Here is a 24,691-nt window from a genome sequence, read left to right as displayed (position 1 = left end):
CACAGCAGTTCAGGCAGCATCCAAAGTGCAGTGAAATTGACGTTTCAGGCAAAAGCCCTTCATCATGTTTTTTTTATTCCTGATGAAGGGCTTTTGCCCGAAACGTCGATTTTGCTGCACTTTGGATGCTGCCTGAACTGCTGTGCTCTTCCAGCACCATTAATCCAGAATCTGGTTTCCAGCACCTGCAGTCATTGTTTTTACCTGGCTGAAACTAATGCCAACTGCAGCTCCCACCACCACTCCACTGTAGTTGAAAGTTCTCCCAGTTAATGTTCACTTCTTGACCAATGCCACCAAGAGCAGATTAACCAGCAATTTCTCAGGTTGTTGTTTGTTAGATCTGACTGCAACATCTTCCTAAAAAAAGCTGTGGTTTTAATCACTGAATGCTGCACTTGATCAGGTGGGAATGGTGAGTGGTAGCATTAAATTGGAGAAGGTAACTTAGCAGTATGAAATCTCTATTCATGCTCAGCCTTTATCAACATTCAAGGCAATCAATACTCCCAATCAAGATAAGTGTCTATTTTAAATGTAAATGCCATGACTTGTTGACATGACCAGCACAACACGATGTTCACTGGAAATCAGGGAGACATTTCCAGCATAACAAATCTCCCTTCCAAAGCTCAGTGGGAGGGAGAACAACCACAAAATGCAAATTAATCTTTTGGACATTGTGCACCGTGAGAATCAAGCTATCTTTAAACACTTCAAAGAACATTTGAGCACCTCCTGCTGTGATTACTTCTCTCCTTTCCCACATTTACATCATCTCTGCAAGCAGTCCCTTCCCACACACACTCCCTCCACCAACTACCGTAGCGCGAGGTCAACTCTGTTCAGTCCTCGCAACATTCACTTCACACCTGCTGACTCTGCATCATTCCTGCCAAATTCAGGCAGGAAATAACTATGTTTTAGTCTTTTATAGGATATGGGTGTTGTTGGCTAGGCCAACATCTATTGTCCATCCCTAACTGGCCAGAGAGAAGTTCAGAGTCAACCATGTTGCTATGGATCTGAAGTCACATGTAGTCCAGACCAGGTAAGGATGATAGATTTCCTTCCGTAAGGGGCATGAGGAGATCAGATGAGCCTTTTTCCTGACAGTCATCATTCAACACTTAATCCCAGATTTTTTTTAATGAATTCAAATTCTACCATTTTTCATGGCAGGATTGGAACCCAGGTCCCCAGAGCATACACTGGGACTCTGGATGAACAGTCTATCAATTATAGCACTGGACCATCAACTCCCCCTAATGTACAATATTAACTTCTGGCCCTGGCTGCTCAAACAAAAATGTTGTTGCATTCTCTTTCCCCAGGCGTGGTGTCATTTGAGCCACTCAAGTCATCCCTGCTAAATTAGAATTTAAAACTAGCTCAGCAGTTGTGAAAGAGCTTTTAGACTTGCGGAAGGTGCCATCCAAAGAACAGGGATTTTTAAAAAGTTGCTGTGATTTTGTTATGGTTTGCTATGATTGATATTTACTGTCAAACTCTAAACACATTTAAAAGGTGATAATGTGCTTTCTTCTTGAACGGTTGAGAAACAAAGCACTGGAAGCCATTCAGCAGCAACACAAAATTCCTGGTTACATCACACCTGGGAGTACTGAAAGCAGTTCAGTGCACCACATTTTTGGAAGGATAACATTAGCCCTGGAGGGAGTACAGCCTTGATTTACAAGAATGATATCTAATGTCATCGGTTTAAATTGCAAAAGGAGATTAGAGAAACATTTCCTGAAATTTAGAAGGGTAATTTGCTCAATGATTTCAAGATATTAAAGGAGAACAGAAAGGGTAGATTGAGATAAACTATTATTGCTGGTTGCACAATTGAGGACTGGTATTGTATCTAAAAATTGGAACGAATCCTTTCAGGATTGAAATTAGTAATCATTACATTCTGTAATGATAGTTGTATAATAAGGGCATTCGATTTTCAGTTGCCATCATTTGATTTTAATACTTAGCACCTTCAGGAAGTACAAGGAAAAGTACTGACTTAAAATGGTCATAGCAATCAGCTCACCACAAGTCAGCTCAGCTCCATATGAGATAAACAAAGCCAAAATGAATGTTTTCAAAAGGCTTTGAAGTTGAGATCTGTATTCCCTGTTTGATTTCTACCTCTATGGACTTTTAAAATATTTTTGAGGTAAAGGGGTCAAATTATCCAGCTCAGAAAACATTTGACCCAGATATGGGAATACATGAATGAACTGCACTTCAAGCAGCAGATTTAGCTCAGCAGCAGAAAAACATACAGATTTATGGGTGGAACTGGAGAAGGCAGACCCTTCCACTCCTGGCTTTCTCTTGATGCTAGGGAAAAAAAAAATCGGAAAAAAAAACGTCTATTCACCAAAAAGTTAAAGATATGACATCATGTTAATGTTATGGTTGCATTCAATTTGATTGCCTGTTTAAGGGAAAGAAAAACTTTAAGTGAATCATATTCACAGGATTCAATGTTAAAGTCAGACTTAAGATATTTTGGACATTTTGCATAGAAAAAACAATATACAGCCCATATACTGTACTATACCTGTGCACTGCTGTGCATTATTAGCTGAAATAATTTGCAAAATGAACTAGGTTGCCAATTGATAAAGAACTAGCATATTAATTGAAGAGAAAACATTGCAATTTGCAGAATAGGTTTTAAAATGGGCATTTCTGGTAACTCAGTGGGCAGTCTCTCTACCATAGAGTCATACAGTCATACAGCACGGAAACAGACCCGTTGATCCAACTAGTCCACGCTGACCAAGTTCCCATACTAAACTAGTCCCACCTGCCTGCATTTGGTCCATATCCCTCCAAACCTTTCCTATTCATGTATTTATCCAAATATCTGTTAAATGTTGGAACCGTACCCGCATTCAATACTTCCTTTGGAAGTTCATTCCACACACGACCCACTCTCTGTGCAAAAAATGTTGCCCCTCATGTCCCTTTTAAAACTTCCTCCTCTCACCATAAACATATGTCTTCTAGCTTTGAACACCCCACCTTAGGGAAATGACCCTTGCTATTCACCTTATCTATGCCCTTCATGATTTTATAAACCTCTATAAGGTCACTCACTTAATCTTCTATGCTCCAGTGAAAAAAGTTCCAGTCTATTTTTATAACTCAAACTCTCCATTCCCAGCAACATCCTGACACATCTTTTCTGAGCTCTCACCAATTTAATAACATCTTTCTTAGAGCAGAGAGCCCAACAAATAGGATGATATCAACAAATAATATTAGAGCTCCAATTTAAAATTAAAAACCATTAAAAGCCATTCAAAATGGGCTGCACGGTGGCACAGTGGTTAGCACTGCTGTCTCACAGCGCCTGAGACCTGGGTTCAATTCCCGACTCAGGCGACTGACTGTGTGGAGGTTGCACGTTCTCCCCATGTCTGCGTGAGTTTCCTCCGGGTGCTCTGGTTTCCTCCCACAGTCCAAAGATGTGCGGGTCAGGTGAATTGGCCATGCTAAATTGCCCGTAGTGTTAGGTAAGGGGTAAATGTAGGGGTATGGGTGGGTTGCGCTTCGGCGGGTCGGTGTGGACTTGTTGGGCCAAAGAGCCTGTTTCCACACTGTAAGTAATCTAATCTAATCTAAAAAAAATGAGAAGGAAAAGCTAAATGTGAAGGAAGTTGCATTTTTTGAAGACTGGATCATGTTAAGCTACCTTTGTCTTTCTCTTCCTGGCATGTTCTTTTCTGTTTCATGCCTCACAGTCACAAGAAACCCAGGAGTGGGAAATTGAGGATGCTCTAAGTTTCCTCAATGGGAGTTACTGCTCCCCCCATCCCTCCTCCAGCTCCTGGTATGTGAGGGTGAAGAACCCTCAGGCTGGGCCCTGAAAACAAGAAGTTGTGACTACAGCACTGCCCACAGTGCCCAGTTGTCACCTCTGGCGCCATCTGTTCCATTCCTAATCTCAGCCATTTATACATTCCATCTTGTTCCTGGGTAGGAATCTCCTCCTTGCTTTATCTTGCCACTGAGTAGTCAGAATACCCTCTTCTCACCTTGATCCTCATTCACTTCCCTCCCCAGCTTCAGTGCAAATGGATGATGCCAGGAATGGTCTGAATACATCAGTGTGGTGACACCCCTTTTTCCCTCCACCAGAACTGTATCTTGGAGGTAGTTGGTACACTGATCTATGACAATGATATACAACCTCAACATCAACCATGCACACAAAAGACGTTCAAATGGGTGATGCATGTCAGAAAAATAAGATGAAAATAAAGCAATGTTAAACTGGGACAACTCAAAGCGAGGATTGTATCGACAGTATTTGATGTTGCTGAGAATTAATTAAACAACCAGGGTCTCATGTTAAAACCTAGCCTCTCAATGATCCTCAAAGGATTTTAAACTGCATTTTTATCTGCCTTTTCTTGTCCTCTTTCATTGTTAAACTTTTTTCTTTGTATTTGTGTGTTTGCTGTCCCATATAGCTGAGCTCTGAAAGGAATTCAAGTCTTTGTTGTGGTCAACCTAGGAGGTTAACAAGAGGGGAGTTGATATTACCTCTCCGAATTTTACAGATGATAGACAGTTAGAACTTCCTTCTGCAACTGGCAAATGAGGCTCGATGATATTGGAAATATTAAATCAGAGATTGATCATTCTTTATTGTCCAAAAATAGAAGGAATGTGAGACAAAGTGGATGTGGGAAATTAGGTGGCAGATCAGACATACTTTTATTGAATGATGGAACAGTCACAACAGTCCAATAGCCCAGTTTCTACTCAGAGATTGGTATGATCCGAGCTATTGCAATCTGTGTAAAGAAAATGTACCCACAACAACAGCGAGGTAACAGTATTTTGGCTCATCTCTGAAGGAGGTTAGTAAATTTGCAGATAACACTAAGGTCGTTTCATTTGTGAATAGTGCCAGAGGATTTTGTAGGTTACAGAGGGACACAGTTGCAGAGCTGCACTCAGAGGTGGCAAATGGAGTTTAATGTGGAAAAGTGTGAGGTGATTCACTTTGGAAGGATGCAGAGCACTGGGCAATTGGTAAAATTCTTAGTGTGTAGATGGGCAGAGAGATTTCGGTACATCCCTCAAAGTCGCCACCCAGGTAGATAGAGCTGTTAGGAAGGCATACAATGTGTTAGCTTTTATTAGTAGAGGGATTGAGCTTCTGAGCTGTGAGGTCCTGTTGCAGCTGTACAAAACTCTGGTGTGGCCGCACTTGGAGCATTGTATACCGTTCTGGTCACTGCATTATAGGAAGGATGTGGAAGCTTTGGAAAGGATTCAGAGGAGATTTACAAGGATATTGCCCGGTATGGAGGAAAGACCTTATGAAGAAAGGTTGAGGGACTTGTGGCTGTTTTCATTACAGAGAAGAAGGTTGAGAGGTAACTTAATTGAGACATATAAAAGATAATTAGAGGGATGGAAAGTGCGAGCCTTTTTCTGAGGATGGTGAAGGATAGCACGAGGGGGCATAGCTTCAAATTGAGGGGTGATGGATATTAGATTACTGACAGTGTGGAAACAGGCCCTTCGGCCCAACAAGTCCACACCGACCCACTGAAGCATAACCCACCCAGACCCATTCCCTTACATTTACCCCTTCACCTAACACTACGGGCAATTTAGCACGGCCAATTCACTTAACCTGCACAACTTTGAACTGCGGGAGGAAACCCACGCAGACACAGGGAGAATGTGCGAACTGCACACAGACTGTCGCCTGAGGTGGGAATTGAACCCAGGTCTCTGGCACTGTGAAGCAGCAGTGCTAACCACTGTGCCACCATGCCACCCACAAATATAGGACAGATATCAGAGGTGGCCTTTTTACTGAGAGTAGTAGGGGCATGGAATGGCCTGCCTGCAATAGTTGTAGACTCACCAAATTTACGGGTATTTAAATGGTCATTGGATAGGCATATGGATGAGAATGGAACCGTGTAGGTTAGGTGGGCTTCAGATTGGTTTCACAGGGTGGTGCAACATCAAAGGCCAGTACTGCACTGTAATATTCTATGTTCTATATTCTAAAGGTTATCAATATATGTACAAATGGAGGTGGTACGTGAGGGGAAACTGAAGGTGCTCTTGTTACAGGTATTTGTTCTGATTGGAACTATTTAGAGAAAAATTAGAGGAACTATATAGAGGAAAATTGACCCCACTCAATTAAGGACTAACCCACCCGATGCACATTACAAATTGTTGCATCCATTCACTCATTTCAATTACAATATGTGCTTAACAGACGATTCTTTAGCAAACTCAAACAGCAAAGTCACAATGATAGAAATGTGTCCTCAAACTATTACCATTCTAATTGCAACCAATGTTTTATTTTAACCAGACTACTACATACTAATAATAAATTGAAGCAGATAAGTTGCTAAACATTAAACAACGAACATTTGATAAATACAATTAAATGTAAAAGTTTATGAGTTTGTTCTTAACAAAATAAGCATCATGAGTTGAGAAACATCCAGCTATATGAGAAATGTTTTGTCCTCGTTTATCACTGAGCAGTTGTGTTTGCCTGTAAATCATCCTCAGGGAGTCAGAAAGCTTTCCAAAGTCAGGAAGAACAGTTAGCTGTCATAGTCAATGCCAATAATCAAAGTTCTTTGACCTGGGTGCAGCACAAGATGTTTAATGACCTCACATGAGAGCTCAAGGTCAGTACATGCATCTTTAAATCCATTCTCTGACCTGGTTTTAAAAAAAATTCATTTGTAGTGCCTGGATGTCACTGGCTGGCCAACATTTATTGCTTGTCTCTAGTTGCCCTTCAGAAGGTGGTGGTGAGGTGCCTTCTTGAACCGCTGCAGTCCATGAGCTGGAGTTATACCCACAATGCCATTAAGGAGGTAATTCCAGGATATGACCCGACAACACTGAAGCAATAATGATATATTTCCGAGTCAGGATGGTGAGTGGCTTGGAGGAGAACTTGCAGATGGTGGTGTTCCCATATATCTGCTGCCCATATCCTTCTAGGTAGAAGAGGCTGTGGGTTTGGAAGGTGCTATCTGAGGATTTTTGGTAAATTACCAGCCAGCCACATCCCAGACAAATCCCCAAATTATATTGCAACCTGGACCTAATTTTTATTACTATTTGATGACGTAGCAGTAACTTTCATTTTGCAAGAGACAAATTGAGAAATCTAAGAGACTTTCTCTGAGAATAAAGCCTCAAGATTCCATGGGTATCAAGAAATAACAATAGACTACTGTACAAAGTTAGAACAGTAAATCAATCTGCAATAATTGTACAATTGATATTCTAACAGCTAGAATTAACACATTGTAAATATGGGTAATTGACAGTGATTGAGCATTCCACAAAAAGTAGCAAATGCAATCAAAATTTCTCCACAACTATCCCCAGAACTTAATGGTACAACAGACCATCAAATCTCATCAACCTTCACAACAGATTACAATTCTCTTGAATCTAGCCTTGAAACTCCCCTCAAATTTCATTCCATCATGACTGCCACGTTCCTGTCCATCTGTCTCCTATCCTGCTTCAATGCTTCCCTGGATTCTGGAAATTACACTTGAGCACTCAGGGATATAACCCAAAACTCTTCACTGACAGCTAGCTTCACTTACACAGACCTGCCCCTGTGATCCACCATACCTGAATTTCGTTCAGTTACATCAAGCAAATACTTATGAACTTTTCAGCTCCCACTGGCTCAGCTGTTCTGATGCATTATTGCTTTCAGATTTTTTCTGAGCCCATCACATCTTCTCAAACACAGTGACTATCCCTCTTTCTAAGCTTCCCAGGCTTCGTCTGAGTTCTGATTCCAACATCTAGCTGCTTACTGATTCCTTGAATTTCCCCCTGGGTTCCCCGAGCAAAGAGCAATCCAACTACTCTTGACTCCTCACTGAGTCCTTTACCTGGAATCTATCCAATATGGCTGCTTCGCTGGCCTTAGAACTAATTTAGCCACCCCAGACATTGAGTGTTCTCTCTATCTCCTAGCCAGATCCTCATGCACAGCATGAAGTTTTCACCTCCTTTTCAGTAAACCTGAATTGTCTTGAGTGGTCTATCAAAAGCATTGTGAGATGCCTGACGCCTATTGCTGACCAGATGTGAATTCTGCCATCGTGCACCTCTTGGAAATGAACATACCCCGAGGCTCACATTCTCACAAAATGCTGGAAATCAATTCCACCAATCTCAGGTTGGATGATTTACTGATATGTTTTGAGAGCTGGACATTTGTCCTCAAAGTTGGCCCTTACTGTGCCGGTTTATTCCACAATTTAGGAACAAGAAGGTCAAAGATTTACCCAATGTTCAGTGGGACTGGCAATATAATTCCCTCCAACAGAAATCTTTCTTACCTGCAGATAAGCGAAAGTGTGCTTTAGGATGTAGCTGCCATAAAGTTGCCAATAGTCATACCAGATCAGAAGATTGCTCTCTCATACAGTCATAGAGTCATAGAGATGTACAGCATGGAAACAGGTCCTTCGGTCCAACCCGTCCATGCCAACCAGATATCCCAACCCAATCTAGTTTCACCTTGCCAGCACCTGGCTCATATCCCTCCAAACCCTTCTTATTCATATACTCATCCAGATACCTCTTAAATGTTGCAATTGTACCAGCCTCCACCACTTCCTCTGGCAGCTCATTCCATAAACGTACCAATCTCTCCGTCAAAAAATTGCCCCTTAGGTCTCTTTTATATCTTTCCCCTCTCACCCTAAACCTATGCCCTCTAGTTCTGGACTCCCCGACCCCGGGGAAAAGACTTCATCTCTTTATTCTATCATGCCCCTCATAATTTTGTAAACCTCTAAAAAGTCACCCCTCAGCCTCCGACCCTCCAGGGAAAACAGCCCTAGCCTATTCAACCTCTCCCTATAGCTCAAATCCTCCAACTCTGACAACATCCTTGTAAATCGTTTCTGAACCCTTTCAAGTTTCACAACATCTTTCTGATAGAAAGGAGACCAGAATTGCACACAATATTCCAACAATGGCCTAACCAATGTCCTGTACAGCCGCAATATGACCTCCAAATTCCGTACTCAATACTCTGACCAATAAAAGAAAGCATACCAAACACTTTCTTCACTATGCTATCTACCTGCGACTCCACTTTCAAGGAGCTATGAGCCTGCACTCCAAGGTCTCTTTATTCAGCAACACTCTCTAGGAACTTACCAATAAATGTATAAGTCCTGCTAAGATTTGCTTTCCCAAAATGCAGCACCTCGCATTTAAATTAAACTCCATCTGCCACTTCTTAGCCCATTAGCCCATCTGGTCAAGATCCTATTGTAATCTGAAGGAACCCTCTTCGCTATCCATTCATGAAAGACATTAATGACTGGAGATGGCTTAAGCTGAGGGTCACCACACCTCAGGACATATTTACAAAGCTAACATGGAGTTTGCAGCCTAATAAAAGCCTGGATCAAAATGAGCCATCTCTACTAATTCAGCAGATGAAGTCCTGATGTACTGCATTAATACTCCCTGTGACATTCTGGAAACTTGCAAAAAGCATCTCTATTTACATTCTTATTGGAAATACACTGTCATGGGGATTTGCAACAGGGTCAGTACTTGACAAAACTACCCATTAATTGCATATCAGATCCATGAATTTTATAGGTAAGATTTTAAACATTAAAATTAAATCTGTATCAATAAGATCTAATGGACAAAGAGAAAACAAGGCAGTCCGGTCACCATTCCGTGTGATTCTTTGATGAAAGATTTGGCTTTTCAATTAAAAAAAGACGTGAAGCTTCATTTGTTTTGGAAGGATTTTGTTGAATGAACAAGAATGTATTAGAGGGGACACTTTAATTTTATCTGCAAGTTATTCCTCCCTTATATTAGAATTCATAGTACAATTTAATCTAGAAAACAATCTTTCTGAATTATTGACCAAAAGTATTCATGTTATCTAGCACTTCTTATGAACAATACATAGAATAGATATGACTAATTTAAATATAATATCCAAAGTTGCATGACTTGGCTGTAGGCAATTAGAATAATCTAAACAATTTACAGAAGATTGGTTTCTCAACAGGATGTATGACCTACTGGGCTGGCAGCTGTTAAAAGTACATTAAATAACAGTATTGTTCATGCTTGCATCAAACTTCATCCAATTTTGATCCCTTTTGCAGGAAACATTTATTTACAAATTAGCAATGTACATGCAGCAACAAAAAGGATCAATAATTTTAAGTTTTTGCTTCAAAATTAGATCACTGCACAAACATACTTGGAATTTTGATTTCCAGAAATGGTCAGCAATAATGACATCTCAGTTAGCTCAGGTGGTCTCTTGGTTCTATAAAAATAAATTGAAATTTGCATGAAGGCATATTTGGATGTTTTTACTACTTAATTAACTCTATGCAGATCTGATCAGAGTTATAGGGTTATAGAGATGTACAGCACTGAAATAGATTCTTCAGTCCAACTCGTCCATGCCGACCAGATATTCTAAATCAATCTAGCCCCATTTGCCAGCATTTGGTCCATATCCCTCTCAACCCTTCCCTTCAAGTACCTATCCAGATGCCTTTTTCATGTTGTAATTGTACCAGCCTCCACCACTTCCTCTGGCAGTTCATTCCCGACATGCACCAACCTCTGCGTGAAAATGTTGCCCCTTAATAGAACATAGAACATAGAAGGATACAGCGCAGTACAGGCCCTTCGGCCCTCGATGTTGCGCCGACCGAATCCTACCTAACCTATACTAGCCCAATAACTTCCAAATGCCTATCCAATGCCCGCTTAAATGACCATAAAGAAGGAGAGTTCACCACTGATACGGGCAGGGCATTCCATGAACTCACAACCCGCTGTGTGAAGAATCTACCCCTAACATCTGTCCTATACCTACCACCCCTTAATTTAAAGCTATGTCCCCTAGTAACACCTGACTCCATTAGCGGTAAAAGGTTCTTAGTATCTACCCTATCTAAACCCCTAATCATCTTATACACTTCTATCAGATCTCCCCTAAACCTTCTCTTCTCCAATGAGAACAGCCCCAAGTGCCTCAGCCTTTCCTCATAAGATTTTCCTACCATTCCAGGCAACATCCTGGTAAACCTCCTCTGCACTCGTTCTAAAGCTTCCACATCCTTCCTATAGTATGGCGACCAAAACTGCACACAATACTCCAGATGAGGCCTCACCAGAGTCTTATACAACTGCAACATGACCTCAGGACTCCGGAACTCAATTCCTCTGCCAATAAAGCCCAGTACACCATATGCCTTCCTCACAGCACTATTTACCTGGGTGGCAACTTTCAGAGATCTGTGTACATGGACACCAAGATCCCTCTGCTCATCCACACTACCAAGTAGCCTACCATTAGCCCAGTAATCCATCATCTTGTTATTCCTACCAAAGTGAACGACTTCGCACTTAGAAGTCGCTTTTAAATGTTTACCATGTGGATTACCATGCTGTAGTAGAAGGATAATAGTTCCAGGGATTTTGGCCCTAGACATGGCTGTGACAAATGTAAACAAAATAGGTGAGGACTGTAGGAGACAGCTCACATCAAAAACGTCTCTGATATATAATAAAAGATGACAGGGAAAACAGGTAACTTGGAGTTTTGAACTCAAATTAAATGTTACTGTACAATAGTAATTGCTCATTACAATAGTAATAGTCCATGAAACATTGCCTGTGGATTCACTATAGATGTACCATGTAATACCACATAGCTACAAACATACCATGCAACCAAACTGACAGTAGGTACTGGGCTTCAGTAGATTATTGTACGGGGCAACACAACTACTTCTTCCAGACTCCCCCATGGCCTGAATATTGGTCATATTGAATATCGGTCATATTGGATATCCAACATTTTGCTCGAAGCCCACAGAGCAATCTGAATGGGAAATGTCCACAGAACCCAGATCAGTCAGATACAAGTCACCACTATGATGCAACATGAAGGCCTGAAAGCATGTGGGGGAGTTTGGCCATTCCACACCACTCTTAGCTCTTGATCTTAAGCTTAACTTTAGAAGACTTGGCACAGCAGGGTGGCACAGGGACTTGGATTCGATTCCATCCTCGGGCAAGTGGAGTTTGCACATTCTCCCCGTGTCTGTGTAGTTCTCCTCCCAGTGCTCTGTTTCCTTTCACAGTCTAAAGATGTGCAGGTTAGGTGGATTAGTCATGGGAAATGCAAGGTTACAGGGATAGGGTAGGGTGTTTGGGTCTGAGTGGGATATTCTTTGGATCAATGGACCAAATGGTCTGCTTCCACACTGTAGGGATTCTATGTTTCTACAACCCAGAGTGACAAACAGTAATAATGCTACAAAACATTAAAAGGGCATACCAGCAGTAGGAAATCATAAATTGGAAAGTAGTGTATAATCTGAGTCAACATTGGATGAAAATATGCTTTATTATTCATGTAAAACAAATAACTGCTTTAATCCTTTGAGTTGGTGATTCTTCATTAGAACAGGTTTTGGTTTGTGATTATGATGTGTTTGAGGAATTCTATTGGGTATATTAATAATCATAGTAGGTTACTTGTGATATTTAATAAAACACTTGCAGAAACAGCAGATAATTTAGAATTTGTTGCTTTCATTAAAATAAATTACACCAAAGTGAAGATTTTCTCTTCCAGAATGTGAACACTGTAGGGGACAGTGTAACTTTCTCTTTTTTTATTTTAACATGAAGTATGTGTAAGAATAAATTAAAGTTTGTGAATTTTCACAATTTAATTGTTAAAGTGTAAAATGAAGAGCTATATTTGAATATTTTTTGATCAATAATTTGGAACGTTAGTTGACCAGATTCAATTGTACACTTTGACAAAGGAATTAGAGTGAAATGAATGAGTAAAATGTGCAATACAAGAGTGATGCTTCCTCAAAATGTTACAGAAGACAATTGTGAAATGATTTACTAACAATTGTTTTATTGATTCTTTTGTTGATGCACTATTGTCAGAGCAAGACACTGTCTTTGACAATATAGTAATTTGTGTCAATATGAAAAGTGCAGTGATGCAAGTAATGTTAGAAATGCAGTAGACTGGGTAATTTTAAAACATAAGCCAAATATTTGAACAGACTTCTCTGCAGAAATATAAATGAGAATGATGGTCACAAGCACAAACAACTGAAACTGGAAAACTGCATCAACAATACTATTGTTTATAAAAGATTGACCAACTAAATATAACAATTGACCGTTGGTCCAGTTTGAGATGTTAAGATATTTTCTAATTGACCTGTTTGGAGACATGATATTATACACCACTGCTGCAAGTAGGACTTGAACCTAGGTCTCCTGGATCAGAGTTAGCAGTCACAAGATTCCAGGTTATAGTCCAACAAGCTTTTGGAGTGCTTTCAAATAAACCTGCTGGACTATAACCTGATGGTGTGTGACTTCAGACTTTGTGCATCCCAGTCCAATACTGTCAGCTCCACATCTTAGATCAGGGAAAGGGACATTATCACAGTACAACAACAGCCCTCTAATCCAAAACATTAACCTAATTATGTTTATTTGTAAGCCAAATGGGGCATACACTGAGATTCATTTGTGCTCTGAGAGTTAGGCACCAGCTTTAAATTGTGGTTGTTGGATTAGAAGATGCTTGCTTATAATCTGTAATCGTGGATATAACATTGATATCAGCCAGAGAAGTAAAGAGCAGCATCAACCTTGAACACAACACCCGTAAACAAGGACATGAGTTCCATGTGCAAACTGACAAGGAACTACAATGCTGTTCATCTGCAGCATCAAACAGAGGGAGCTGAATCTGGATGCGGCAAAGGGAATGACTGAGGGGCTACATTCAGTAAAAGGCACTCATCCTGTCGGAGTAACAGTGTCACCACAGACTGTGAATGTCAAACCTGGTAGTCACTGAACTGTGTATCATAACCTGATAGTCATTTAACAATGTACCATGTTGGAGGATGACCAGTGGGAACAGAGAGTCAACCATTGCCTGTGGCAGTGAAGATGATCGTCACCTTAAACTTTTATAGACTTAACCCATTTCAGTGTCCCAGTGCAGACATGTGACGGTTTCACATCCAGCAAGTTTATTAAACAGGTCAAGGCTGCCCTGCATCAGACTGGATCCCAGTGCAACAAGCTTGAAAGAGACATGGCCATTCAAACCCAGAGGGTTATAGGGCTATACCTGGACAGCTGTCCTTCTTCAGGGTCAGTGTTCATAGAAAAATCCAGACACCTATGGATCATCCAGACCTATTTGTTAATTGCGAAGGTTTCCAAAATTCACATAATTTGCCAGAAAATTACACAGATGCCAAACCGAATAATCCAATGGTAACCTGATCAGAATTTGGTCAAACCTTTAGTTTCCAGCTCTTAGTAAGTGGAGCATGGCAGACTGATGATATAAGATCTAATCACCATTCCACAACAGGATACAGACGATCTTATTTTTGAAGTATTTTAAATATCGAATAAATTGCAGTGGAGCATGTATATCACATCATCTTAGTTTGTGAATTACGTGTTGTGAGTCTGTATCACAACCTGAAGAGATTAATGTCCTGAAACAAAAAAACAGAAATTGCTGGAAAAGCTCAGCAGGTCTGGCGGCATCCATGGAGTGAAATCAGAGTTAACGCTTCGGGTCAAATGACCCTTCCTCAGATGAAGGATATTTTATTTTGCAGAATGGGATGTGGTCTTTATATTGCATTTAACTTTTTTGTAAGAAGTGTCAATAATTAAAGTGTACAAAATTGACTCTTTAGTAATTCAGTGTCGTGGATTAGAAGACATAAGACGATACTTTTCATAAACGTCCTGCTGTTGACATTTCACACCCTGAGTGACTAAAGTGTGCTCAACGGTGGGGGTTTGTTGGGACCGACAGGTAGTTGAGAGGGACAATAATCTTTAACCTTACCATGAATGAGCAGGGCGCCGAGACTCAGTTGTAAGCTCACAAACCACATTCTGTAAGAAAACACAAAACCCATTCCATCAGGGAAGTTTTCCACGTGATGACAGAACTGAACAAATACAATTAAGCAAAATGAGAAACCTGCTAGAGAAACTCAGCAGCTCCCACTGCATCAGTGGAGAGAAAGCAGAATTAACGTTTTGACTCTTCTTGTTGTAATCTCCAGCATCCGCAGTTTTTAAGAGTAAAAATCAAGTGTTTAGCCACTATATTAGTCCTAGAAAAATGAGGAGGCGAACAACTCACGTTTTTTCCCCCCTCTGAATGCTCGAACTCAAGTTTCTCATGAACCGAACTGACTCGCACCCGGAGACCCCCAGACTTCTTTCACTGACTGGATAGTTGACAGTGACCCCGCCTCTGCCCATTCACAAGGAACCTCCATTGACGCTGCTCCTACTCCCTGGTTGTGGTTCAAAGGTTCCTCAGGAGTCCCAGGCACCTCTGGCACCTGGCAGGGTGGAAATTCCTTAACTCTCCTAACAATTCAAATGACTTCAAACCACAGGAGGCGGTCTGTACCCGCCCAAAGGAGTTTTTGAAAAGGTGTCTTGGGCGCTTTAGAGAAATTGAATTTAGATAGCACCTTTCCCTAACTGAGAGATACTTTTGAAGCAGGGAAACACGGCAGTTCGGTTTGCAATCAGTTAATCGCCTCATAGTCTGTCTGTAGGTGATGTTGTTCATGGGACAAAACTGGGCCAGGGAGAATACGTTGCTGTTCTTCCAATAGTGCAGTTATCCTTTTAGGTTCACCTCACCTTGCAGACTCAGTTTAAGATTTAATCGAAAAATAGTGTTACTGGTAAAGCAGCACTTCTCCGGCACTGCAGTGCTGCATTACCCCTGATTTGTGCACCTAATTCACGGCCTACTGAGAAACAAGTGTTATCAGTACAACACTACAATTGAGGTAACTGCACCAGGAAAGCTACAAGTTTGATTAGATTACTTACAGTGTGGAAACAGGCCCTTCGGCCCAACAAGTCCACACCAACCCGCCGAAGCGCAACCCACCCATACCCCTTACCTAACACTACGGGCAATTTAGCATGGCCAATTCACCTGACCCGCATATCTTTGGACTGTGGGAGGAAACCGGAGCACCCAAAGGAAACCCACGCAGACACAGGGAGAACGTGCAAACTCCACACAGTCAGTCGCCTGAGTCAGGAATTGAACCCAGGTCGCTGGCGCTGTGAGGCAGCAGTGCTAACCACTGTGCCACCGTGCTGCCTTGTTTTCATTAAGCACGAGGTTTCACATAAGAACGGTTTGACACCTTTGCAGAATTTCCCAGTAAACTCATCCCTCTCCCACAGCACACAAAATAATTATGGGTTTTAATCACTAAAACCTACTGCACTGAAATAGACTTCATTTTAGTAATTTTTAATTTTGATGCCTTAGTCTCAGGTTCTCTCATTGACAGCAGGACAAGATTTTCTTTCAGATCATCCCCACCCACCATTTTTAACGTTGTACTACGTCACTGGAGCAAGAACAAATAGGGGTTTCTTTTGCTGAAAATGTGTTGCTGGTTAAAGCACAACAGGTTAGGCAGCATCCAAGGAACAGGAAATTTGACATTTCGGGCCAGAGCTACTGGGTCTGACTGGGCAAAAGGGGAACATGAACTCAGCACTCATAATGACTCACTTTGTCTCTGTTGGGGAGATGAAGATGCCACAAACACATTTTCAGCTCTGATCTCCAGCATCTGCAGACCTCACTTTTTACTCGAGGGGTTCCTTTTGTCCAGCTTCACCTGTTAGTTACCCTAAGATGACCAATCTGGATTATGCAGCATATGAAGTAGGCTAAAGTTCCAATATTAGGCAGAAGTAGCAACTGAGACACCATTGTGGCAATGCTACAGCCATCCCTTACTACAAGAAATTATGCATCTCTCAAAATTCAGTGATATTGTGTTATATTTTATGATTGTTTATTTTGGTTGAGGTATTTGCAGTTTGGAAAGGAAAGCATTTAGCAGTGGACCCTCATTGTTAAATAATCTTAAATTAAAATCTTGATAAAGCATTGCAGACTTGAAAAATAACAAATTATTGGCATTATAGATTTAACTTGTATTGTGACCACTCCCTCACCAACTAGTCACTAAGCCTCCACAATTATACAGCCCACAAGTCAAAAAGTGTGGTGCTGGAAAAGTATCAGGTCAGGCAGTATCCGAGGAGCAAGGGGATCGATGTTTCAGGCATAAGCCCTTCATCAGGAATGGTCCACAAGCTTGGCAGCTTGGACAATATTGGATATTTGTGCGGACAGGCAACTTCCCAATATAACTGAATTCAAGTACAGGAGGCTTATACATACACATCAACACTTTCCCCATTTGGGAAGGAGGGATGGAGGATGGGATGGAGGGTGTGACTGGTCCATGGGGCATCATTGGCCAGAGCCTCCAATGAGTACAGGGGTGCCTGACCAGAAGGTCATCTCAGCCCCAACCTGTCTGCCAAGCTTACTACTCTTGCCAGGCAGCCTGATGACTTGATATGGAGTTTCTCCCGTTGCAGGCAAAATACTCATGGAGCAGCAGTGAGCAGACAGACAACTGGCATGGTATCCAAATTTATACCTCTAGCCTGCCATCCTGCACAGAGGGGAAATATAGAATTCTGATCTATGTATCTGTAAATGATAGGTCATACCTAACAAACTTATTTGAATGTTTTGAGGAGGTCACTATCTTAATAAAGTTACGTAATGTCCGTGGATGTTATCCATCTAGACTTCCATAATGATTTTGATAAGATTTCACAAATGAAATTGTCAACAAAATGATAAAACACAGAATTGCAGTCAACATTTAGACAATGCCATTTGACCACATCATTCACAAACTAGGACATACAGCTCTCTATCCCTATACCTCTGTTATTAATAAATACAATGAAAGGTTGAGGTCCAGCAAATCATTAAAGGTGTCAGGGTAGGTTGAGAGCATGGTTAATACCCTGGACTTTATTAAGAAGAGGATTGTGTATCACAGATTTATGAAATGATTCTAGAGATAAGGAACTTCGGTTACTTAGATTGGATAAGTTGGGACATTTTTCTTTGAGAAGATTGAGAGGTCTCATACGATTATATAACATGGACACAGATCCTTCAGGCCAACTTGTCCATTTAATACATATTAGGATAAAGTGAAGACTGTAGATGCTGAAGAGTCAGAGTTGAAAAGTGTGGCGATGGAAAAGCACATCAGGTCAGGCAGCATCTGTAGAGCAGAGAGTCAACATTTTGGGCATAAGCCCTTCATCATAAATCTAATAGATATCCCAAACTGAACTAGTTCTATTTGTCTGAATTTGGTCTATATGCCTCTCAACCTTTCCTATCCATATACCTGTCCAAAATCTTTTAGGTGTTATAGAGCCATATAGCATGGAAACAGATCCTTCAATCCAACTCATCCATGTTGACCAGACATCCCAATCTGACCTAGTCCCACTTGCTGTGATCTGGCCCACATTCCTTTAAATCGTCCCCTTCATGTACCCATCCAGATGCCTTTTAAATGTTGCAATTGTACCAGCCTCCACCACTTCCTCTGGCAGCTCATTCCATACAGGCACCACCCTCTGCATGAAAAAGGATTTAGTCCAGTTATTAGGGGATCTGGAGAGAGTAGATATGGAAAAACAAAATATTCCACTTAATAAAAGGATCAGGAACCAGATTTAGGATAATTAGCAAAAGAAGTAATGAAAACATAATGAAAAAACCTTTTCCTGCAGCCAATGGTTGGGACCTGCACAGTGTCATTGTGTACTGAAGGCAAGTTCATTTGAGCCATTCAAGAGGGAGTTAGATGAAACAGAGGACTGTGCAGGGATATGGGGAGAAGATGGTGGAGTGACATTAGTTGAATACTCCTTCTGACCCAGCAAAGACATGGGCTGAATGGTCTCCTTTTGTGCTGTGGCCATTCTGTGATTCTTGAAACAGGACAGATTCCTTTAGGAAGACCTGGCCAAATGGAAGTTATAGCTATTACCCCTCCTGTCTGTCTCTTCCTTCTTAATGACTTCCCGATTCATGTTAAAAAAAAAGTATAGATGGACAAAGGTGGGTTTGGTGAATGGGGAGAATTGTAGCGCATGGTGAAATACAAGGCGATGCAATTCAGACGGTCAGAGTATTTTCTGAATTGAGATATTAGGGAAGAGCAGAGAGATTTAGCAGTTTATTTACCAAAAATACTTAAAGTTAATGAGCAGGTACAAGTTCATAATGACAGAAGTCAGGTGATATTTGGGGAAGGCTGAAAGACTTGTATGACTCTCAAAAAACATCTGATGCAACAAGGATCCTATAAAAAGACGAATGGAAGGAAGTCCCTACCTCTGGGTCAGGAGCTTAAAGAGGAGATAGAGATAAATTATTTATTTTTAGTGTGGGAGACCAAAACAAGATAGGGTCATCTTAAAATTAGAACCCAGATTCTTTAGTGATGCTATTTCTTACAGAAGAGTAAAATTCTGGAACAATTAGTTCAAAAATATCAATAGAGACAAATGAGAATGACAGAAGAGCATTGAGAGATAATAAGTGGATCAATGAGATTAATATACAAAACATTTAATTGAATGATGGAAGACAATAGAGAGGGTCAGTGGTCTTCTCATGTTCCTATGTCTATGCAGTTAATGATCCACCAATCACAAGGTAACCATATAGCTGACTATATAAACAATATAAATCAATTCTTATTGAGCATCATCTACTCCTGTTGTTTTCTCCATTTGTTTAAAAAGGTGACCTTCCCTTAGCCCTCCCTTCATTAATAGAATAAGTTACATCAGTTTGCACCATGATATTCTGGATGAGGTCAGTTAGTCCACCTTGCATCTTTTTATTTTCTAATCAACTTGCTCAGTGATGTTATTATGCATGCCTGCAGCAGGTGAGATTTTAACTCAGGTCTCCTGGCTCAGAGATAGGGACACAGCGACTGCACCGCAAGAACTATTTTGTACCATTATATTCTGGATGGGGTTACTTATTTCAGCTTGCACATGACACTCTGCGTCCCCAAAATGAACTCATTTATTGGAGATTAATAAATTCAGAGTGTTGACACAAGTATGAAAGAACATGCTCCCAAACCGTTTAATGCAGAAGATATGTGTGGCCTCTGAAGTTTCTTGAGAGGTATAACGTCAAGGATTTGCCCTTTCAGCCTGTCCCAGGTATCTTCTGGCTTCTTTTGTAATACCAATCCTCCAGTCAAACATGACATTGCAAACCTTATTTTGCTCAGCCTGAATCTTAAGTAGCTGCCATCTTGTTTGTGGCATCTTCATCTCCCCAACAGAGACAAAGTGAGTCATTATGAGTGCTGAGTTCATGTTCCCCTTTTGCCCAGTCAGACCCAGTAGCGATACAATATATATAGAAGTGAAAAACAGCTCATTCCAGTTAGATAAGAAAATATGAGAATAAAGTGGGAGATAACACTTAGTGGTTCTATCATTGGACTATTAATCCAGCGGCCCAGGAAATGTGGGGATCCAGGTTTGAATCCTGTCACAACAGATGGTGAAATTTGAATTCAATAAAAATCTAGAATTAAGAGTCTAATGATTACTGTGATTCCATTGCTGATTATTGGGAAAAAAAAACAACTGGTTTACTAAACAAAAAGTGAAATAACTGCAGATGCTGAAAATCCTTCTGAAGGGTGACTGGACCTGAAAGGTTAATTCTGCTTTCTCTTCAGATGCTGCCATGCCTGCTGAGTTTTCTCAGCAACTTCTGCTTCACTAATGACCTTTAGAGAAAGAAACTGCTATCATTGCCTAGTCTGGCCTACATGTGACTCCAGACATACAGCAATATAGTTGATTCCGAACCACCCCCTGGGCAATTAAAGATGGGCAACAGATGCTGGCCTGGCCAGCAATGCCCTCATTTCATGATTTTTTTAAAAAGTGGACTTGCCCAAACTATTGCTGCACACCCCATTTTTGCCTTGTGACAGGCAATGATTTTATTTTTATAATCTATGATGATGCAAATGGTGCTTGACCTATTGGCAGTTCGATGCTCTCTGACAGTTCTTTGTATTTTGACTTTGAATATGATAGGAGGCTACTTTTATGAAATACCAAATGTTGTTTGCAGGATGATAAGTAAATATCTTTTTTTTACAGTACCTGTGGAGGGACAGTTCAGCTTGATGGCCTATTGTCAGAACATTTAAAATGTCAGCTGACTGCACAAAACATACATGGACTCTCAATTGGCACAGTCATTTGTGACATTTTGAATAATTGCTGACTCATCATGAGCATTTCAGTCAACTGATGATATGGGTGATAGTAGCAAGTTTGCTGAGAATTGAGTTCACTGAAAGAGCCCCTGATAACGATGAACTGTCATCATAACGTCACCAGTTCCATAGAAGGTCTATTTCTACATGAATTCATGACATATGCTCATTGGGAAAAAAAAACTTGCTCAGAAACACAAAAAAATTTCCAAAGTTGTCACTTGCCCATATAAATTAAACTCTGGTGTTCACCAGCTGGCATTGAGCAAGTATTCCTCCTCTGGTCATGAAAAAGGACAGAGACAAAAAGCCTTCATTTACTGACTCTTAAATTAGGCATCTGTTTCTTCTCCAGTTGCTTTTATTCACTAAAGCGTGCATGCTTAGGTGTTCGTCATGCATACTTATTCATGTATGCTGTCTGCTCAAGTTTTCTTTTGTGATTTGTAAACACAGGAGGCAAGAATTTATGTTCAGTATGTGTCGATGTTGCCCTTTTTTCAGAGGGGGTCATAAAGTCAGAGGTTCCAATATGTCTGGTTTGATCTACTTGAGAATGCTTTGAAGTCTTTCTTTTAAAACACTTGTACAGTGAAAGGGGAGTGGTCAGTTCTCCCTTTTCAGGGTTTAGTTCTTGAGGCTGCTGGTCAAGGAAACAGCTCCATGTTGATCCTCTCCCACTCTGACATTTCTTCTCTGAGAACTTAACTTTTTTTTGCCAAGGGGGTGTTTATGGGGATGCTGTAAGTATTTGGAACAACTCTTTGTTAAGTTGCGCTTTCATGTCAGTTAGGTTTTCAAATAATTATGTTATTCTAAATTTGGTTTTCTTTTGTTAGTATATAAATAGTTTTGTTTAAAAGTGAGTGGTCAGGCCAGCAGCATCACTCCTGGACTATCCATTTTACACCTTAAAAACTGAAAAAAGTTAGGATCTGAACTACCTTCTTAAAATGTCTTAAGAGGGTCTGGCCTGGTTTATAATGAGTATTGTACTTTTATTGCAATCCAAAATGATGCTCTTGGTAAGCATGCATACTTCTGATGTGAAGTGTGCCAGACACTATTTTGTACTAAATTTTAGTTTGTAAGATAAGCATCCATGAGTAGCATGCACAACAAGCTGATTGCAATCTCAAAAAGCTTGCAAACTTGCTTCTATACAAGCAATGTTATTTTGGAGTTCTGATATACTCTTATATTGTCATTACAGTTGCATATGTGCTAAGTAGCAGAAAGGATATTTCTCGATGACATATACTTAATCATAACCTTCTCAATGATGCTTACTTTGGTATCCACATTGGCTACTCAGCTCCTAACCTCAGTGAAGCCTTGGTTCACACATGGACAGCAGAGCTGAATCCCAGAAGCAAGGTGAGAGTAACAGTCCTTGATATCAAGGCTGCAGTTGACAGAAACCGTAGCAAAATTGGAATCAATGGTATTAGGATGATTTGTGAAGAGTAGAGGCGGCAGATTTTGAGATTCTTGACTTTACATGTTGGTTGAAATTCCTTTGCCTTGGATTTTTTTGGCAATGGCAAATTGGCAGCACTTAAAGAACGTCGTGCACTAACTCCAACACAGTGGGGACTCCTAAGTGTTTTGTTTGACTGTGACCTTTAAAGTAAACTAATGCTCAAATCCAGACTCGTAATCATGGGTACCTTAGCCACCAGGATGTACAAATACCCCAATTCATTCCTAGCACACATTTTTTAAAAAATTGGTCATGGAATTTGGGTGTTACAGGTTAGGTCAGCATTACCTATAAGAGGACAGTTAATCATCAACCACTTTGCTGTGGGTATGAACTGGATTTTAACCCCTGTTTTCAAATATATTTAAAAAGAGGCACAAAACAGGTCTCTCATTCAGACTACTTTTCACCCAAGTACACTATCGGAGATAAATCCTAGGAAAATACATTGCAGCTTGTAGTGCATTTGCCCCTTGATGTCCCATCTCCTCGAAGCTTAATTAACACCTCATCTGGTGAATATCTTGGGTGTCTCTCTCTCTCTTTTTATGCAGCAACTTAATTTATATCTTATTTGTCCACATCCATTTACTTTTGAACAAAAGCACATGTTGGAATTACACTCTGATATATCAATAGATGATGCAAGGTTAGAACCAACGGTTATGGTAGCCATCATCTTTTGTGGTGGGTATGACAACGATTGGTGAAGCATTTTTTCCTTCTAGTCCCACCAACATTTATTTTGATAGTGGTCCTTGATGCCACAGTCAGCCAATCTGGCCTTCTAAACTCAGCCCATTAAAGTAAACTCCAATAAAATAAACTGTAATGGACTGAACGGTCCATCTAGATGACACTGCATGCCACCCCTCAGGACGTTTCAGCTTCTGTTCTCTATAATATAGTCACAAGCCTATAAGGCTTGCTGGAAAGCTCCACCTTCCACCTTTGTACCTATTCTAATGTTCAGTTAAAGCACTGCCAGGAAGTGAGGCATGCTACACATTTTGTTGGACTGGTGCTTGAGTGGGAGTTCAGATCCACATATAGAACACAATGGCATTATCCATTTACTCAGCTCACATGGTCTTAATGAACAAAATCAAGATTATAGGAATGTAAAGGAGATAAAAGCCATTGAATATTTGATTCAATGCACAAAATACCAGACTATCCACACTCAATTAAAGTAATATTTCAAGCATTTCAAGTAGAAAGCAGTCAATATTAAAATTACTCAAACATGTTCTTGCTTTACACAATGGATAATAGGAATCAAATGCAACTGAATTAACATTTCAAGTACTTAATTGCAATGTTGTTTCCATTATTTTTGTGAAATGAAACTCCGATGTTACTGTTACATCCTTTAAAACTACTTTAGCTTCGTTTTCTGTTGCTATTTACTGCACAACTAAAAGTGCAACTGTTGACTTTTTCTCTGTAGTTAATTCAAATGTTGGCCTGGTTTAAAACATTTCAAAATAAAATCACACTCTGATCTCACATTGGTCACACAGAACAGGCAAAAAAACCTCCAAAAAGCACAAAAACAGACCCTTCAATCCACCACAGAGGAGAAAGTGAGGACAGCAGATGCTGGATATCAGAATCGAGAGTGCGGTGCTGGAAAAGCACAGGTCAGGCAGCATCCGAGGAGCAGGAGAATCGACGTTTCAGGCATAAGCCCCTCACTGGGAAATTCCTGATGAAGGACTTATGCCTGAAATGTCAATTCTCTTGCTCCTCTGATGCTGCCTGACCAGCTGCGCTTTTTCAGCATCTCGACCCTCTCCAATCTACCTTGTCTGGGCTGACCACGTAATGGCATAGTTCATTTGTAAGCCAACTGAAATTCAAAGAAAAA

At 40.6% G+C, this 24,691-nt stretch overlaps 1 protein-coding gene across 2 annotated transcripts in view; it reads right to left on the bottom strand.

Annotated features, from left to right (window-relative positions):
* LOC132816638 (uncharacterized protein C3orf85-like) overlaps positions 1-15,354 on the bottom strand; it is a 35,544-nt gene extending 20,190 nt beyond the window's left edge. The window contains exons 1-2 of one of the 2 annotated variants that reach the window (XM_060826462.1): positions 15,278-15,354; positions 14,975-15,024 (exon numbers count right to left, since the gene is read on the bottom strand). In XM_060826462.1, coding sequence (XP_060682445.1) covers positions 14,975-15,024; positions 15,278-15,318 — 91 coding nt within the window. In that variant the 5' untranslated portion in view covers positions 15,319-15,354. Of the gene's footprint in view, positions 1-14,974; positions 15,025-15,112; positions 15,171-15,277 lie in introns of those variants that run through there. The other variant, XM_060826463.1, reaches the window with a different exon arrangement.
* Between the last annotated feature and the right edge of the window lie 9,337 nt (positions 15,355-24,691).

Source organism: Hemiscyllium ocellatum, chromosome 6 (assembly GCF_020745735.1).
Source record: "Hemiscyllium ocellatum isolate sHemOce1 chromosome 6, sHemOce1.pat.X.cur, whole genome shotgun sequence".
NCBI classification, from domain to species: Eukaryota; Metazoa; Chordata; class Chondrichthyes; order Orectolobiformes; family Hemiscylliidae; genus Hemiscyllium; species Hemiscyllium ocellatum.
The sequence above is the reverse complement of the archived record's forward strand: the minus strand, read 5'-3'. Positions and strand labels throughout refer to the sequence as shown.